The following is a 19692-nucleotide window of genomic DNA, read 5'->3' on the forward strand; positions in this document are numbered from 1 at the left end:
ACAGGGGTGGGACCCCACTGTAGTCTTAAAAAGGAACAGTGGTTGCCAAATGGCAACTGAGGCACATAACCCATTTCCTGTTGCTTAAAAATTTTCCAAGAGATTGGTTTCTGCAGCACAAAGGTCAGAAATTCTATCATATTCTTGTCATAGGGCTCTAAGAGTATTCAAGTGGAAAAATCTTCGCAGCTCCAGTAATCCAGAGTCCTGGTCCAAAGGTCAGTGAGCCAGCAGAACTTAGAGCAAATACACTCTTTTGACACCACAGAGATCCTTCCTTTCACATGGAGACTCTGGAATTGTGGCAATAAATGACAAGGCAAGGATAAGGGCTGACAGCAGACCCCACCACACACACACGCAAAAATGCCGCTTTCAAGACAGTTGTATCAAACTGAAACCTGAACAGACTCCAATAGAATACATCTATTTTCAAGATAACAAAATATATAGCTTTAGGTTACACAAATACATACAATCATACTTAACACACATCTTTTGCTTTAAAAATGAATTAGGTACTCAAAACACAGATAAAAGATGCCTATCAAAGTTTACAGGGTCTCATACAAGTTAAAATCGGGACCAAAGGTCGACAACTATGATCCATGGGTCATATCCAGCCCTCCATGTTTTTGTAAATAAAGGTTTACTGGAATACAGCCAAGCTCCCACCCCCCCATATACTGTCACACCTGCTTTTATGTTTCAACAGCAGAGCTGAGTAGTACAGATAGAGACAGTACGGCTCACAAAGCCTAAAATATCTATTTTCTGGCCCTTTAGAGTAAAGCTTGCTGATCCATTATAGAACACAAAGAACATGATCTGAATGAGCTAAAGGAACAGAAAATCATCTTCACCAATGTTTTTGGACCAGAATAAGTGCATTTAAATATCTCCAGATCATATTTGGCTACTCAAATATTCTGCTTAGAATTTGCGCAGCCAAAACAGTTAACAACTGAGTTTGTTAATTAACAAACACAGTATTAAAAGTCTGTGTACAATTATACTAATGTATATATGTATGAAAAGAGTGGATAAGATAAGAGCTAGCCAATTTGAGGGTAAGGAAACCTAAAGAAAAATAAGAATGTAAAATACCATTACTAGGAACTGTTATTAGGAACACAGAAATATTTTAGTATATTTTTCTTTATAGTTAACAGCATGGGACCACTACTAGGACCCATAGCAGAGCACAAACAATGTACAACTGCAAATTTTATCCATGAATTATGTGACAAAAATTTTGGAATACAAAATAACCAGCTTTTCTATAAAACATTAACTTTTAATTATGTAATTAAAGTGATATAGCAAAATAAGAATGTTTTTATTTCTAAAGTAGATATTTTAGTCAAAGTTGCATCAGAAATCAAGTATTTCTTTGACATTTTCCAAGAGACATTAGTTATTAACTACAATTATAGCTGTTAGTATTATATAGTAACATATTGTTTAAAATATATTATAAACCATTTCTTTTCTTCTTTAATTTAAATGAAATATAAAATTAAGGATTCTGTAACATGAATCATACTGGAAAACATTTAAAATGGTATGAACTACACTTATACAGAAAATGCCATAGGAATCACAAAGTGTTCTAATACTTGAAAGAACCTAGCACAATGCTTGCTTGGCACACATTAGGTACTTGGTGTTGGTTCATTCACTCTCTCACTCACTCACCCACTCTTTCAAGGAAATCCAGGCAGGCCTAAGGAGGAACCGCATGATGAGAATGGCAAGCACAACCTTTTACCAAAAAATCTGTAGTTCTGACAAAGACTTTGGCAATGGAGAATGGAGATGAGAAGTGAATGATCAAAATTTTGAACCGCTTGGTTAAAATCTACCAAGGGAAGCCCTGGGTTGCCCCAGGGGACATCAGAGAGAGTAGGGGTCAATATCCAACATAAAGAACACGTCGCTTCCATACCCAGGTTCGCTTTTACATACAAACATCTCAAAGACAGGAAGAAGGTGAGACAGAGAGACATAAAACAGCACATCTGTGCAACCCACCAGAAAGTAAGAACCCTGCGACTGGGTACTTATTTTTCAGCACTGAGTCTTCTTCTTGGTTGGGACCCCATTCTCTTGGTTTTAACAACTTTATACTGGTTTGAACCAAAAAGTATGATCCTAAAATTCTGAAAGAAAATAAATACAGAAGCTAGAGGGGGTGTTCGACATCTTTTTTTTTTTTCTTTCACATACCAAATGATCTATCTACTCTGCACATTTGTGCCAAAGGCACAAAGCAATGTGTCAGCTTTTGAGGAGGCACCTGATCAGGAGCATTTCTAGGCTCTTTGCAGAAGGTCTTCTAAATACAATGAGTATTTAACCTGAGTAATAAGGTCTACAAAATGCAAAGGACTGTAAAGGACAGAACAAAGTGAAGAATATTCTTGGAAGGACTAAGCAGAATAAGGACTGATCTTGGAGAAAATAATTTTTAAAATCTATAGCAAAAATAAAACATGACACTGGCAAGCCATTTGTAGCTGACTTAAATTGAATTGCCTTTGGTATTCAGAGAAGGAAAAAAAAAGGAAGCAGTGTTACAGGCTGCAGTCTTCTTATCGTCACTTGGAAGGTAGGGAGATGATGGAGAAGACGCTCCCTCCATCCCTCTCTAACTTTTTGCTTGTACCAGACATGCCTTCTCTTGAGCTCCAATCATCCGAGAAATACACACAGAGCACTTGGGAGGGCGTTCTGTCGTCTCATTCTTTGAGAAGTTCCTGGGGAACCAGGAAGGCCCCTTTCTTCTGCATTCTTCTAAACAAAGTGAGGGAGGGTTCATTGCCATCTCCGCAGCTGTTCTAGGTCTTTTGCCAAGTCAAGTTTTTCATTTGCTTTCGTGACTCATAAGTGGGCTTGTGCTATTTTTAGGAGGAAAGCTAACATTTTTGAGAGCCAAATACTTTCCCTCTCTCTTCTAAAAGTTAGTCATCTACCACTCTCATTTAAAATTTTTAATTTTTTAACTAGTAAAAGGTATTACAATTTCAACATGTGTACTAAAATTTAACTCTCCTAAAGATTTAAATAATGCAACTGGCTCTACATCCTTACTTTCTATGTATACTGAAAATCTTGAGGTGGTTATCCTTTATGGATCATTTGCTGAACCGTGAGGACTGTCTGACTATTTGTGGTATAAGATGATCATCCTTAGAAATACTTAATTTTATTAGTTTATTAAAGCTTTTCTCAATTTAAACCCACCACATGCTAATAAAAGAGGAAAAAAGAAAAACTATCAAAGTAAGAAAGTAAGCCTTCAGAATTCTAAAGTGGGCTTCCTATACGTCATTTCATGGAATATTCCAATTCAAAGTCAATATTAGACTAATTAATACTACTTCCAACTATTACTGTCAATGGAAGCTGTTTGTATTAAATGTAAAGATGAAAGAGTGACATAAATTCAAGGGACATAAAGTTTATAAGCCTTATTTATCTTATAGTTCATAATAAAATTAAAGTCCTTCCCCCCAAAATATAAAGAAACAGTCATCTCTTTAAAGAAATACCATGGCAAAATCTATTGACGGTAAGAGAAAGCCTCTTAGATATAGCCCACATTTAGTGCAACAGAATTAATTACACCATATTTTAGACACTGAAAATTATTTTGAAACTATTCTGATTGATGCTTTGGATTTCTGTAAATATCCTTGGAGAAAATACAAGCTGGATTTATTTTTTACAAAAAAATATTTGTGAAAAACTCACGCATCTGATGGGATAATAAAGGATCCCCTGTCCCAAGAAGAGTTAAGGAAGTTTCACTGTATTTTTGCTTTCGATGTAATACACTGTAGATGTAAGGTGGCTTATTAAGGTGAATTCAGAGCTGCACAACAGTACAGTGAATTGTGCCGAGCTACAGAAAGAGAGCTGTCAATCGAGGGATTCTACTGAGTTTAGAATGAGGTTAATGTGGATAAAAGGTACTTGGTAGATTTGCTGGTTTGGAAAAATAATCTCCTACCAACAAAACCAAGGCTTTCTCTTAGAACAGGTTTCAAGGCAACGAACTGTGGCATTTTCCCCACTTTTTGTCATGCTACCAACACGAGACTGAACAACATGCACAAAATCCCAAACCCAGGCTCTTAAGTAGTGGTTATGATAAATAGCAGTTTCAACGATTCCATGTGGAGACAAAGACTTGAGGAGTATTCTTTGTGAGATCATGCCCCCAGAGAAAACAAATTTAACCACAAAATTTCAATGGAAATAGACTGAGATTTGAAATGGTTGCCAGTCCAGTCATCTAATGGGGAACTTGAAAATTCAGACAGGGATAGGTACTCTGGTTCTTTTTCAAGTCTTCTTGCTGCCGATGTAGTTACACTGTTCTTTTGTTACTGTTTATACATTCCATTATTAAAAATGGAGCAAAAAGGGATAAACAATGCATAAATATTTTGACTTGAGAGCTGCTCCACTTTGGGAGGAAACAAATACATAACTGGTTCCAAAGGCCATCTCTAATTCCTGCGAAGTGCTCCACATTCTCGGCTTATTCTCAGGAAGTCTAGCCTCCGGATTCCAGGATGCTGAAAGCAATACAGTAGTAGCAGGCATAATTTCTCATGTGACCATCTTGTTAGGAATCCAAGCACATCAGGTCTCTGTCCCATACACACCAGGATATGTTTTGGTCAGGTATAAAATGGAATCATTTCAAAGTTGAGATATCTACAAGTTGAAAAGTCTTGCAGGGAATAGTCATGTTTCACCTTGCCATATTGACTTAAGAGGTCCAGGTTTTCAAAAGGCCCCTCTCCAGACGAATCTCTGCAGTGGTCCATGTAAACAAAACACAGGTGAGAATGGTCTTTCTGGAGCTGCTTTCATCGAACAGCAGGATTTCTTGAAAGCGTGGTGTTGGCTAAATGTAACACGGGTAGAGGGTGAGCCTCTGTATTAAATACCCAGTGGTCTAAAGGTAAAAGGTCATCACTGGAGAACAGCAGATACAAATACCTGAAAATAAAAGGGGAAAAATGAGTTTCCGTTAGAATTCAATGAGAAGATCAAGTGGTCCCAGAGCAGAGGACACCCATAGCTTATTCTGAACGGCTTTGATGAAAAACACATCAGAGAATGAACCTCATCTCAAGTGATTCACACCAAAATAATGGATTCCAGAATGGTGCATAAGAAAATCCAGTAAGATGAATAACTAGACCTCTGAAATAAGGCAGTTAAGAAGCAAATTCCACATACCCATTTGAAGCACATAAAACAACAATGCCATAAAATGGCATAAAACAAACCAATTCATAATTTTTCAGAGACATTCTTTGAAAACTCAGATGTAATATTAATCATATACTTTGGCAGTTTACAGAGCTCGCAGTCTAACTGTGAAATTAGTTAATTCACATTTATTTATAAACACTGAAGGACACAGCCAGGACTTTTATACCCTCCCAATACACCAGTTGTTGCAGTTCTTGGTGCAGGTACTGCAAAATAAAGGTTGCAGAAACATTATAGATTTACAGGAGGTTTAACAAGTTATCAGCCTCTCTGAATAGGTAATAATATTGTTTATATGAAGGTTAGGATTCCTACCGCTCTATGAATATTTCAAGCCACAGCGGTAACTTAGAAATTAAAAAGGATAGTTTACACACATAATGATTCTTAGGTATAATACTGGGCAAATTCCAATCTGAATTCTATTAGGGGGTCATCAAAGTGAGTATAAGACAACCATAAGGAGTCAGGAAATCTGGGCTTTAACTCTTGATCTTAGCAATTAACTAGCTGGGCCTTAGTAGGCTTTGGTGAAGAATTCCTTCATAGTATTTTAGCTAAATTTATTTTTAAAATAGGCACATTACTATCTTTTCTGGTTACTGGCATAGTTCTAAATGACAGAGTAATAAACAGGGCTAAATGGGGGTTGCTAATCAACTTTATACCCTATAAAGCTAAAATGGAGAGAAACAAGGCCTCTAACCTCACTCCTTGAGCCTTGACCTTAAGACCTGCTTGACTGATTTATTCACCAGCTTACAGAGAGAGAAGCCAGAACTGAAAAAGACCTGGATGGACAGAGCAAGAGACTCTGCTGGGTCTGCTTACTGTATGGATATCAGAAGCACAAGCTCTCTGTGTTCTGAGCAAAAACATGCCCAGGAGAGCTATGTTCTGTGCAGCTGCATGTCCCCTGGTTACATGTGGGTAATGGGTCAGGCTTGCTCTAATCTCATCACTTCTTTGGAGAGGAGTAAGGTGAAGGAATAGAGGGAGAAAATGCAGTTTCCTGCAAAATGATTCCTTTCCACGGGGGATGGAATCACCTCATGTAAACACAAATGTTATAAAAATCAGAATGATAATGAATGTGAAAGTTTTAGATAAACTTTAGATAGAAGTATTATTATTTTTAAACAACCATTTAACAATAATCTTACTAATACTGTAGTGGGTTGAATAGTACACCACCTCCATCCCCCACTCTTGTCTACCTGGAGCCTCAGAATGTGACTTTATTTGGAAATAGGGTCTCTGGGATATAATTAATCAAGAATCTCAAGAGGAAATCACCCTGGATTTAGGGTGAGCCCTAAACCCAATGACTTCTACCTTTATGGGAGAAAGAAGAAGAGATTTGGACTCAGAGACCTACAGGGAAGAAAGTTGTGGGAAGGCAGAGGTAAAGACTGAAGTTAGGCTCCCACCATCCGAGGAAGATCTTCAGAGGAAACGGATCTCAGACTTCAGGCCTCCAGAATGTGAAAGAATAAATTTCTGTTATGCCAAGTTGGTGGTAATTTGTTATGGCAGCCCTAAGAAATAATACAACTTCCACACCTGCCCTCTGTGGGATACCTCTGGACCTTCAGCAGGGGTTTAGAACAAGACTGACCACTTTCTGGAGAGTCGGATAATTCCTAGAGAGTGGGGGCTAGGCTATGGGTTTATAGATATATTTAGAAATTAAAGTAATATAACTAAACAATTCATGTCAAGAACATGGTATATACTCTGATTTAACAATAGAACAATAGTTCCCGTCGTGGCGCAGTGGTTAACGAATCCGACTAGGAACCATGAGGTTGCGGGTTCAGTTCCTGACCATGCTCAGTGGGTTAACGATCCGGCGTTGCTGTGTGAGCTGTGGTGTAGGTTGCAGACGCGGCTCGGATCCCGCGTTGCTGTGGCTCTGGCGTAGGCTGGTGGCTGCAGCTCTGATTCGACCCCTAGCCTGGGAACCTCCATATGCCGAGGGAGCGGCCCAAGAAATAGCAAAAAGACAAAAAAACAAAACAAAAAAAACCAATAGAACAACTGGAGAAGTATCTAGTCACTTGTGATGTAACATGATGGAGGATAATGGGAGAAAAAGAACACACACACACACACACACACACACACACGACTGGGTCACTTTACTATACAGCAGAAACTGACAGAACATTGTAAATCAACTATAATAGAAAAAATAAAAACCTAAAAAAAGTGTCTTCACTGTAAAAGTTGAGAAAAGTCTGCAGTCTAAATGAGCTATCAAACTACCAGATATTTTTTTCTTCTAATCAGGATTATTTAAAAACTCTGGTTCGAAATTAGAGAGAAAAGAGGTCTCTAAGTATGTAAAAAGGTGCTGTTAAGTACTTCAGTTTTAAGGGATGTCTTGCTTACTTTTTAGAGCTATTTTTAAATGCAGTTCACATACATCTCTTTTATCTTTATAAAAAAAAACAAGACATTCAGAGGAGGAGATGGTGCCAGAAGTCATCTCAACCTAAGTGTTAGTGGTAACCACGGAATAGGAAAGTTTTACAGAAAGAACAGTCAACCAAATCTTAGGAGAAGCACTTAAGTGCCTGTGAAGAAATGGTAAGGCTCAAAGGACCAACTATCGAGCGTTCTTTCCTTAATCCCTTCTGTTGATCAAATGAGTCTTGCTGCTTTGTTTCTTCTTTCTCACAACTACCAATGGCAATGTCCAGGGCGTCATGGACAGATGTTACAGCTCTCACAGCTTGCGATGGGGACTGCAAGTATCTCATAAGAAAACCTCCAATGTTTGAAAAACCATTAACATAAACCTTCCACTTCATTTTTATTCTTAATGTTTATATAATGTCTCAGGAACAGACTGGTTAGAAATCGAATTAAACTGAAGAGACTCAGTGGAATTATATCCTAAAAGATGACACATTAAAACATACATTAACCTTTCCAAAAGATCTGCCCCCTCTTACTCTCCACACATCTTTTCCTCAAATCTTAAAGTGGGGAAGAAAAAATAATGAAACAAATGTGGATATATTATGGATCACATGCATTTTTAAAAAAGATAAACTGAAGCGGGCAAAACATTTCTGGTATGCTTTCAATGGTTTATTAGATTTTGTCCTGAGATATAAGGAAGCTGGGGAAAATTCATTTTCCTTGGCCTTTAGGGGTCAAATAAGTTAGGACAATTTTCCTATAGGATGGAGGCTACCTAAACTACACAAACAGTTGAATTACTTCATATAACAAAAAGCCTAGAGATAGATGGAAACAAAGGTTGGTTAATTCAGCAGTAAAACAGTTAGATCTCTGGGTTTTTTAAAGATTAATAAAAAAATATTAAATTTTTCCTGGTGCTGAAAGACCTCATCCCTTTTCTTAGGTCATTGACTTAGGAAAACTTCTGTCCCTTTGATATGTACATAAATTTTTTTACAAGTTTAAACTTCTTGCCAGCTTTACAATACAGGAATGTTTTCCTTAAGAAGCTGGGAAGCCATGCCTTTGAAATGTGAACATCAGGGAAGAGAGCACCCCAATCCTCCTGTCACTGTGGGAGGTTAGTTTAGGGGCTTTTCTCCAAGCTCCTTCGTCATAAAGACAGAAGCATTATTTTTCCTTTGGATAGAGGCAGTTAACACAGACGGCCACCCAATCACCCAGCAAATTCAGAATGAACTATGTAGAGCAAACGGTGCTGTCAAGAAGGTACCCCAGATCCCAGAACAAAGTGGAAGTTAACCTGATCACTGTATCCACGGGCCCTGCGTATTCGCCGTTCCTCCACATACATGGATTCAACCAACCTATTACCGTGTACTGCTCCAGTGTTTACTACTGATAAATACACGCATATTAGCAGACGCATGCAGTTCAAATTCCTTCTGCTCAAGGGTCAATTGTACTCTTACCTGAAGACAAGTTACTTATCTTCAGAACATATACATAATTGACTGTATCTACCTGGTTATATAGAAAGACGAAATTTCTGTCTGTCTTTGCCATCTGACTGTGACGCAAATTGCAGTCTGGTTTAAGGCTTATTCAACAACAAAAATGTTTTCTTTTTCTGCTACATTTGTGAAAAGGATTCTCTGAGTTGGAAAGAGATTTTGTTTTATTTTTTTCCCCCCAGTAATCAGGATCTCCATTATTTTTTTTTTTTACTTTCTCCTCAGAATTATAAGATTATCCATACATTATATCTTCACACAGAAAGTCCAAAGTCAAAAGAAAAGAGACATATCTTCAGGTGTGTGTAGATTTTGATATTCTAACAAGTGCATAGTGGTATCTCATTGTATTTTTAATTTGTGCTAATGATGTTGAGCATTTTTTCAGGAGCTTATTTGACATCCATCTCCTCTGAAGATACAAGTGACAGTGACATGTCTGTTAACTCTTCTGCCCAGTTTTAAATTGGCTGCACATTATCTTATTGCCGAGTTTTGAGAACTAATTATACAACCTAGATACAAGTTCTTTATCAGGTATACACTTTGCAAAGACTTTATCCCAGTCTGTGGCCTATTTTTTCATCATTTCATTTTCTTTCAAATGCTTTTTAAAGAGCAGATGTTTTTAATTTTTAGATCAATTCATCAATTTGTTCTTTTATAAAGGATTATGCTTTTGGTATAATACCTAAGAAATCTTTGCCTAGCCCGAGGTCACAAAGATTTTCTTCTACGTTTTCTACTACAAGTTATTCTAGCACTATTCTAGTCAATTATTCTAGCACTTTTTGTTAAAAAGTCTATCTTTTCTTATTGCATTTTCTTTGTACTTCTGTCAAAAATCAGCTGCCTATACACACACACACACAAATATGACAACGAAACAGAAGAGAAAATCAGGTGGGGAGGACTCAGGGGACTCGAGATTCCCCCACCCGATTCTCTATTCTGTTTCATTGACATATTTGTCTATCAATTATTATTAGCTGTTACAGCAATACCACAGTGTTTTGATTATAACAGTTTTATTATGTTAGCTTTATAGTAAATCTTGAAATCAGGTAATATTAGTTAACTTTGTTCTTTCTCAAACTTGTCTTGGTTTCTAGGTTCTTTGCATTTCCACATGAAATTTAGAAAGAGCTCATTAATTTCTACCAAAAAAACCTTCAGAGATTTTGACTGGGACTGTATAACTACAGATCAATTGAGGGAAAATTAACAATACTGAGTTTTCAGAGCCATAGAGAAAATGAATCTCTCCATTTATTTGGGCCCATAATTTCTTTCAGAAATGAATTTTGGTTTTCAGTGTACAGGTCTTTTATATGTTTTGGCAAGATTTATCCCTAAATATTTACCTGTATGTTATTACAAGCAGCATTTTTTGAGTGTACTGGTAGTACACACAATTGATTTTAACATATTAATCTTCTATCTCCAACCCTGCTAAATTCACTTACTAGTTCTAGCAACTTTTTGAGAAACTCAATAGGATTTTTAGAGAGGACAATCATGTCCCATGTAGAAGAAAAAAAAAAAAAAAAGGTTAGATTTACTTCTTCTTTTCTAGTCTGGATGTCTTTTATTTCTTTTTCTTGTCTGACTGCACTGGAGAGAATCTCCAGTATGCAGCTAAAAAGAAGAGAACAGACATCCTTGTCTTATTCCAGATCTTAGGAGGAACTAAGGAACCTATAGTATGATTAGCTATAGGTTCTTTATATATTCTTTATCCAGTTAAAAGCAACCCTTTCTGCTTTTTGTTTGCTAAGAGTTTTACCAGGAATGGATGCTGAATTTTGTCAAATGATTTTTCTGTCTATTGAGGTGATCATAGGGTTTTTCTTTTACATTTCACTGATTTTAAAATGTTAAATCAAGTCTCCATACCTGGAATAAGCCAACTTGGGTCATGATGTGTTACTGATTTAATATGTTGTTAGGTATGATTTGCTAATATCTTTAGCTATTTTATAGCTATCATATTAGTTTTGTTTCCAATGAGGTCTCTGCTGTCATTCTTACATTTGCTTGTTCCTTTTTACCTAACTTGTCTTTTTCCTCTGGTTGCTTTTAAGACTTTTTTCCTTTATCATTATTTTTGAGCAATTGGATTACATGTGCTTTGGCTGAAGTATTCTTCATATATCTTGTCCTTGAAGTTTGTTCAGCTTCTTGAATCAGTGGATATAGTGTTTACATTGAGTTTGGCAAGATTACGGCCAATTTTTTTTTTCATTCATCCCTCTGCCTTCTCTTTCAAAGATCTCAATTTCATGTATTTTAAGCCACATGCAGTTGTTACACAGTTCACAGATGTTGTTATTATGATTTGCTACGTAGATCCAAAGCTGTAGATTACCACCCCCCTGCCACGCCACTACTGATGTAGGACTTTCCTGAGTCCTCTACTTGGTGCCCCATGAATCAGGAGCTTTTCCAGTTATGTTATTGAAACAGGCACTGTCCCTGGCCCTGTATGATCACCACACACTGTTTCCCTTCTTCCCTCAGAGATGATTCTTTCCCTCTACTCAGGTAGTTTCTTCATTCTGCTGAATGCTCCAGGGGGTTCTCCTGGGTTCTCTATGTGCAGCTCTCTCCTCCCTGGTACTTTTCTGTGGACACTAGCTCTCTTAGTTTCCTTGGACTCACAGTTCAAGCTCCTCAAAGAGCTGGCTGCACTCTGCCTCAGGCCTCCCTTGCTGTGCAGTGGACTGGAAACTCCATCAAGACAGCAAGCTGGGGCCTACACAAGGTCCACCCATCTTGGGTCCCTTTTCTCAGAGATTACAATCCTTCATTGTCTCTTGTCCAGTGTTTTGAAACTCACTGTTTTACATATAATTTACCTGTTTGTTTCAAGGGGAAGGGTAAATCTGATCTCCATTATTCCATATTAAAGAAGCAACAATCCTACTCCTCCATTTTTAAATATTCTGTCAAATGATTTGCTGAACACCACATAACCATATTCATGGAATCCCTTACCCTCTATTATTAACCTTATTAACCAGTTCAAAAAGACCACTAGAGTTTGTCCAGCAAGAACTTGTTTTTAGGAACCCTTTCTGGCTCTTCATGATTACTAATTTTTTCTAAAGACTTTATACCATGCTTTTTTGGAATTTTGTGAAAATGGACATTAAATTGATCTACTTTCATTTTTCGTAATCCAGCTTTTCCCTTCTTTAAATTATGTATCTATTCTGCTGTGTTTCTCTCCATTATTCATGAAAGAATATTAATAATGATTACAAAAATTACATTTGTAGTAGTACCTTGATATGTAATTTCTTTGGCTCCTTATAATCATTTAAAATAACAAGTTACTTTTCTCCTCTTGGAGCTCTAGTTTCCTCTCACTTGTATTTGTTTTCCTTTCACAACATTCCAGGGTAAGCTATAGGGGTTGGAGTTAAAGTATAGATGTTTTGGCATTTTAAATCTTATGATTTCCTTTGTAGAACACCAATGCTTTTCTAATTTTTTATTGAAAAATAGTAAAAAACGCATAACATAAAATTTACCAACTTAACCATTTTTAAATTCAGCAGTGTTAAGTATAGTCACAAAATGTTTTCGTCTTGCAAAACTGAAACTCTATACCCTTTAAACAACTTCCTTTTTCCCCCCTCCCCCAGGCCCTGGTAACCCCTGTCTACTTTCTTTTCCTTTGCATTTGACTGTGGATACTTCATGTAAGTGAACTGTAACAGTATTGTTCTTTTGTGATGACTTATTTCACTTCACATGATGTCCTCAATGTTTATCCATACTGCTGCTTCCCCGATTTCGATTCTAGAATCCTACCTTCCATTACTTTTAGGGATGTTTTTTAGTAATGTTTTTTAGTCAGGCTAGTTTTCTTAGTGTCTTTTTAATGAAAGCTAGCATTTATTATCTCAAGCTGGAGCCCTCTTTTCATGAAGTGACTTTCTGCCTTATATCATCTGTTAACATCTTATGTATCATTTAGCATCATTTCAGTATTTTACTCATAACTAGAGTTAGTTTACATCAAAGTTCTTTTCTCTGAATTTCCAAAATATTTATATTCTATTTAGCACTTGACTATATATACTTTTATTGAGTTTGCCCATGTCCAGAAGTAAGAGATTTCTTAACTAGACTGCAAGCTCATGAGTAAAGTATGTTTCATATGCTTTAATTCTCAAAGAGCACAATTCTGAAAAGAGAGTAGCTATTTAAGGAATACTACTGACTTGACTTAGTTTGTAAACTAGCCTTCAGGGGGAAGTGAGCAGAGAATAGCAGAGAACAGGAGATTTAATGCTAATTTTCTCATCCAGCTGGAAAAATAGTCCTCTCACAGGTAGAAAGTTACTTTAGGATACAGTTACGGACAAGATAAAAGATAAAAAATAAAGAATAAATGGAAGGGAATAATAAGGGCTTTGTTTTTCAGTCTTCCCTCTTTATTTTTTTTGCTAAGAATCCTTACTCCAATGATCTCACTGATTCTTCCTTTCTCACAAATGTATTACTTAGATACTTTCGATGACAAACTGAATCATACTACTCAATGCTTTGTTGACAAAACCATTATCAGAACTGTCTTTGAACCTACTTCAAAACCTTGTTCACTAGGGAATTAGCTTTAATACTGTGATAGCTGGCTAACTGCGCATTCATTTGCTTATACTGAGAATAACTTTACAGCAGAGAAAAATAACAATAACTATAAAAAGAAGAACCAGAACTACTACAGGATATGATAACATCAGCAACAATACCTGAATAACAATTTACTAGCTTTTTTCCTCTTTCCCCCTACCTCAATATTTTACTATAAAACTTTCAAACCTATAGAAACCTTGAAAGAATGTTACAGTGAAACCGACATACACTCACCTTCTAGATGCTAAAATTAACATTTTGGTATGTTCCTTCATTACAAATCTATTATACTACGTATAACTAGCTTTTTATAACATTAAAATATTCTCCTAGAAAAAGCAGCTAATTAGCCAACCTAGCTAAATATCAAGAAAAATATGCTTAGTAAAATTGTTTTCAAAGGGAGAAATAGAAGTGTCACTGGAATTTTTTTTAAAACCAGAACAAACTTAGAGCAATAAACATTATATAACAATATTTACTTGAGTTTTGATAGGAAGACTGTTGCCACAAATTTTAGCTCCTACAGTTCTATCTCTACCATCTCTGCTTTAAGCGGCACCAAGATTAAAAACACTTAGAATTTTATTTAATAGCACATTATTTGATAATAATTATATGACAATAGCAAATCAGATGACGTTAGTTTTAAGGAAGAAATAAAAAGTTTCTAGACAGAAAAAGTTAAGAGCAAGACGCATCTGTGTATTCAAATGGTCAACAAACATAATTCCTTTTTTTCTAGATGTCTTTCAAAAGTTTATGACTAATGGACCAAAAACATAATTCCTTTTTTTCTAGATGCCTTTCAAAAATTTATGACTAATGGACCAACAAAAAGTGAATGAATTTAAAAAAAGTGATAAAGTCATATAGCAGTATATTTACCGAGAGAAAGGCATGAACTACTGATACATGCAATAACACTGACTGATCTAAGAAATACTATGACAAAAATAATGCCAGACAAAAATAAGTGCATAATGCACCATCAGGCAACCTATAGTGACAGAAAGCAGCTATCTGCTCAGGGTTGGGGTAGAACTCACAGCAAGACTAGAATGGAGATGTTCCATATCACCTGTGGTGGTACTTACCCAGGCTTATATATTTGCCAAAACACAATGAAATGTATACTTCGAATGCTTCAATAAAGCCAATTTTTAAAGGTAAGAAAAAAGGCTGACAGAAAAGGAAAATAATCTTAAGGGTTACTGATACATGAGCACAATTTGAGTTGTAGCTCCCTCTACTGTAGCAAAAGAAAACTGGCAAGGATATATCAAAGTACAGAGTTTGGAAACTGAAAAACTGCTTATCAAGAGTGCAAGTGAAATTCACTCTGTGTGTCTGTATATTTGGATTGCATTGATACTGTGGTTAAGAGGAGTTAAAAACACTGTGGAGACCCCAGTTCTGGTTCTTCAGTACACCTTTTGAGGAGACTACATAAATACAGCAGTCAAGCAAAGATTTGCCCACCTGACCGCATGATACACTAGCTATTTCTTGTCAGCATAGATAATTCCTTGATCCATAATTGCTTCCATAAATGGTTTACTGAGTCACTGGTGTCAGTAGTTCTCAAAATGTGATCTCCAGACTAGCAGTATCAGCCTCACCTAGGAACTTGCTGCAAATGCAAATTCTCAGACCTCACTCCAGACCTACTCAGGAACTTTGGCACTAGAACCCAGTGATCTGTGTTTTAAGAAGCTTTCCAGGTGATTCTGATGCATGCTTAAATTTAAGAACCACTACCCTAGGTTTACTAACTTTTTAAACTGCTAACACTAGTTAGTTTGTACTGTTTCTGCTTTTCTCCTCCATGTGGGCATCTGAATCTTTGACTCCTTACTGAAAACAGGTTAACTGCCCTAATTTCCCTGTTTTGACATCTTGCCTTGGACTCTTTCTTCTTACTTTATCAATTCTTTGGCCCATTCATTATTAGCTATATTCTAGCACTAACCTAATTCTGATTCTAAGCCCTGAGCCTGAAGCAGGAAACAAAATAGGTCTATTATTCTCTTCTCCTTCCCACTCCCACTTTTTAAAGATCTTATATATAAAATTGCTGTTTTTCAGATCTCTCTCTTAGAATCCAATGATTTAATCCTTCATTCCATAAATATTTAACTGAAACAAGTATGTGTGGCCCCACTAGATGCTAGAGGTACAACAATAACTAAAATATACTCCTTGTGAACTTTATATTCTAAGTTGGGGAACCTAAGGGAATTAAACAAGATGTTAGAAGATAGGTGCTATGGAGAAAACTTAAGTAAGGGAAAAAGGGAATGGGGGCAATTAAAATTTTATATAGGATAATTAGGGATGCTTAAAAATAGTTAGAAATGATCAATTACAAACTACTACTTAAGACTGAAATTGTAAAGTTTCTAGGAAAAAACACGGAGAGAAAGAGCTCCTTGATGCGGGTCTTGGTAACAATTTTTTGGATATGACACAAAAAGCAGAAACAACATAGGAAAAAAATAAGTAAGCAGAACTATATCAAACTAAAAAGCATCTGCAGAGCAAAGGAAACAATCCTACAGAGTGGGAGAAAATAACTGAAAATTGTCTATCTGATAGGTGTTAATAACCTAAATACGTAAAGAACTAATATGACTCAATAGTTAAAAACAAAACAAAGTAAAAAATGGACAGAACTGCACATTTTCCAAAAAAGATGTAGAAATGGCCAACAGCTGATACATGCAACGATGCTCAACATCAACAATCATTGGGGAAATGCAAATCAAAACCATAATGAAATATCATCTTACACCATCAGAATGACCATTATCAAAAAGACAAGAGATAATAGATGTTGGTGAAGATATGGAGAAAAAGAAACACTTGTGTACTCCTGGTAGGAATGTATCTTGGTATTGCCACTAGGAAAACAGTATGGAGGAAACATTAATAAAGGAAGATTATTCAAAGAAATGGAAAGATATCCCATGCTCTTGGATTGGAAAAATTAATAGCATTAAAATGGCCATACTACTCAAAGTAATCTATAGATTTAATGTGATCCCTATCAAATAACCCATGACACTGTTCACAGAACTAGAACAAATAATCCTAAAATTTATATGGAACCATGAAAAACCCAGAATTGCCAAAGAAATCCTGAGGAAAAAGAACAAAGAGGAGGCATAACCTTCTCAGACTTCAGACAATACTGCAAAGCTACAGTAATCAAAATGGTGTGGTACTGGCAAAAAACAGACAGACGGATCAATGGAATAGAAACCCACATACTCTTGGTCAACCAATCTTCAACAAAGGAGGCAGGAATATGAAACTGGAGAAAAAATCTCTTCAGCAAGTGGTGCTGGCAAAACTGGACAGCTGCATGTCAATAAATCAAGTTAGAACACACCCTTATACCATACACAAAATAAACTCAAAATGGTTTAAGACTTAAGCATAAAATAGGACACCATAAAACTCCTAGAAGAGAATACAGGGAAAACATTCTTTGACATAAATCATACAAATGTTTTCTTGGGTCAATTTCCCAAGGTGGCAAAAATAAAAGTAAAAACAAGTGGTATCTAATCAAAATTACAAGCTTTTTTGCACAGCAAAGGAAACCATAAACAAAATGAAAAGACAACCTGCAGAACTGAAGAAAATATTTGCAAACAATGTAGCCAACAAGGGCTTAATTTGCAAAATACAAAAATAGCTCATACAACTCAACAACAAAACAAAAAAGCCCAACTGAAAAATGGGCATGAGACCAAAACAGGTATGTCTCCAAAGAAGACATACAAATGGCCAATAGGCACTTGAAAAGATGTTCCACATCACTAAGTATTAGAGAAATGCAAATCAAAACTACAATGAGGTACCATCTCACACCAGTCAGAAGGGCCATCATTAAAAAGCCTACAAACAACAAATGCTAGAAAGGATGTGGAGAAGAGGTAACCCTCCTACACTGATGATGGGACAATAAGTTGGTGCAGCCACTATGGAAAACAGTAAAAACTAAAAACTGAGTTGTCATGTGATCCAGCAAACCCACTCTTGGGCATATATCCAGACAAAATTATAAAGAGAAAAGATACATGTACCCTTATGTTCATAGTAGCACTATTTACAATAGACAAGACATGGAAACAATCTAAATGTCCATCAACAGGTGAATAGATAAAGGTGTGGTACACATATACAATAGAATATTACTCAGCCATAAAAAGAACAAAATAATCCCAGCAACATGGACGCAATTAGAGATTATCATACTAAGTGAAGTAAGTCAGAAAGATAAAGACAAACATCACATGTTACTTATATGTGGAATCTAAAATATGGCACAAATGAACTTATTCATGAAACAGAAATAGACTCACAGACATAGAGAACATTTGCAGTTGCCAAGGGGGAAGGGATGGAGTGGGAGTTTGGGGTTAGCAGACGCAAACTATTACATGTAGAATGGATAAACAACAAGGTCCTACTATATAGCACAGGGAACTACATTCAATATCCTGTGATAAACCATAACAGAAAAGAATATGAAAAAAAAGGAATGTGTGTGTGTATAACTGAGCCACTCTGCTCTATAGCAGACATTAACAAAACAATGTAAATCAACTATACTGCAGCAAAGAATAAAACATTAAAAAAAATTAAAAACAGAACAATCATACAATCCAGCAGCCCCACTTTTGGGTATATATCCAAAACAAATGAAAATAGGGTATCAAAGAGATAGATACCTGCACTCCCATGTTTGTTGCAGTATTAGCCAAGTTTCACAGTCGCTAAAATATGCAAACAACTCCAGCGTTCATCAACAGATGAAAGGATAAAGATGTGGTGCATATACACACACAATGGCATACTATTCAGCTATGAGAAAGAAGGAAATCCTGACATTTGCAACAACATACATGGACTTTGAGTGCACTATACTAAAGTGAGATAAGTCAGAGAAAGACAACTATTCTATGACAGCTATATGTGGATTCTAATAGTCTGTCAGTAACGGCATCAAACACTGTAGATGTTATATATATTACTAACACTACAAGTAAAAAAATGAAAGACAATGTGAAAGAGATTCATATTTATTTGCAGGTTCATGCACTGATAACACAGAAGCAGCAATATGATTGTTTTATGGTAGCCTAGTATAACTGATATGATTGCTTCACAGTAGCCTAGGCTATACCTGAATAAATGATTAGAAAATTTTTATGGCATATTGTTATAGTCATAGTCATAGTAACACAGAATTGTAAACACTGCCACATATTTTCAAAAACTACCACCTGTGATGACAGGTTGGTACCCAGTTTCTCCAATTATGAGAGAGAGATGGGGGTATGCATACTGCACAGTAACGTAATTTGAAAGCCAAATTATAAAATGCTAAGGAAACTAATGCAGAATTCATTTTATAGTAAATATTACTGATCTTGTGCCTACATAGGAATAAATACTGAAGTGATGATAATACAAAAACATCTCATTCTGCATGTTCTTCCCATATAGTTATTAGATTTTCACATGAAGACACACACATGCACAACAGGTTAAGTTTATTAACTGTACAGAACAATGCTCTATTCATTAAGTGGATGTGGATCATCAGAGAGCCAGCCTTCGCGCTGAGTAGGCTGAGGAGGGGGCGGGTAGTCTTGCTGTCTCAGAGGTAGGGGAGGTGGACGGGGAGGCAAGCACACTCATACAGCTATGTGCAAATACATCATACATTCTGACTTTTTGCCTTTTCGTAGCTCTAAAAATGTTTCTATGTGGTACTAATCCTTCTTCC

The 19692-nt window shown here is 36.3% G+C and overlaps 1 protein-coding gene across 2 annotated transcripts in view; it reads right to left on the minus strand.

The window, feature by feature from the left end:
• Positions 1–411: 411 nt before the first annotated feature.
• MAN1A2 (mannosidase alpha class 1A member 2) overlaps positions 412–19692 on the minus strand; it is a 159338-nt gene continuing 140057 nt past the window's right edge. For both annotated transcript variants that reach the window (XM_047784896.1, XM_047784897.1), the window contains one exon: positions 412–5016. In XM_047784896.1, the coding sequence (XP_047640852.1) occupies positions 4884–5016 (133 nt within the window). In that variant the 3' untranslated portion in view covers positions 412–4883. The remainder of the gene's footprint in view (positions 5017–19692) is intronic.

The sequence above is a fragment of the Phacochoerus africanus genome, chromosome 6, assembly GCF_016906955.1.
Source record: "Phacochoerus africanus isolate WHEZ1 chromosome 6, ROS_Pafr_v1, whole genome shotgun sequence".
Taxonomy (NCBI): domain Eukaryota; kingdom Metazoa; phylum Chordata; class Mammalia; order Artiodactyla; family Suidae; genus Phacochoerus; species Phacochoerus africanus.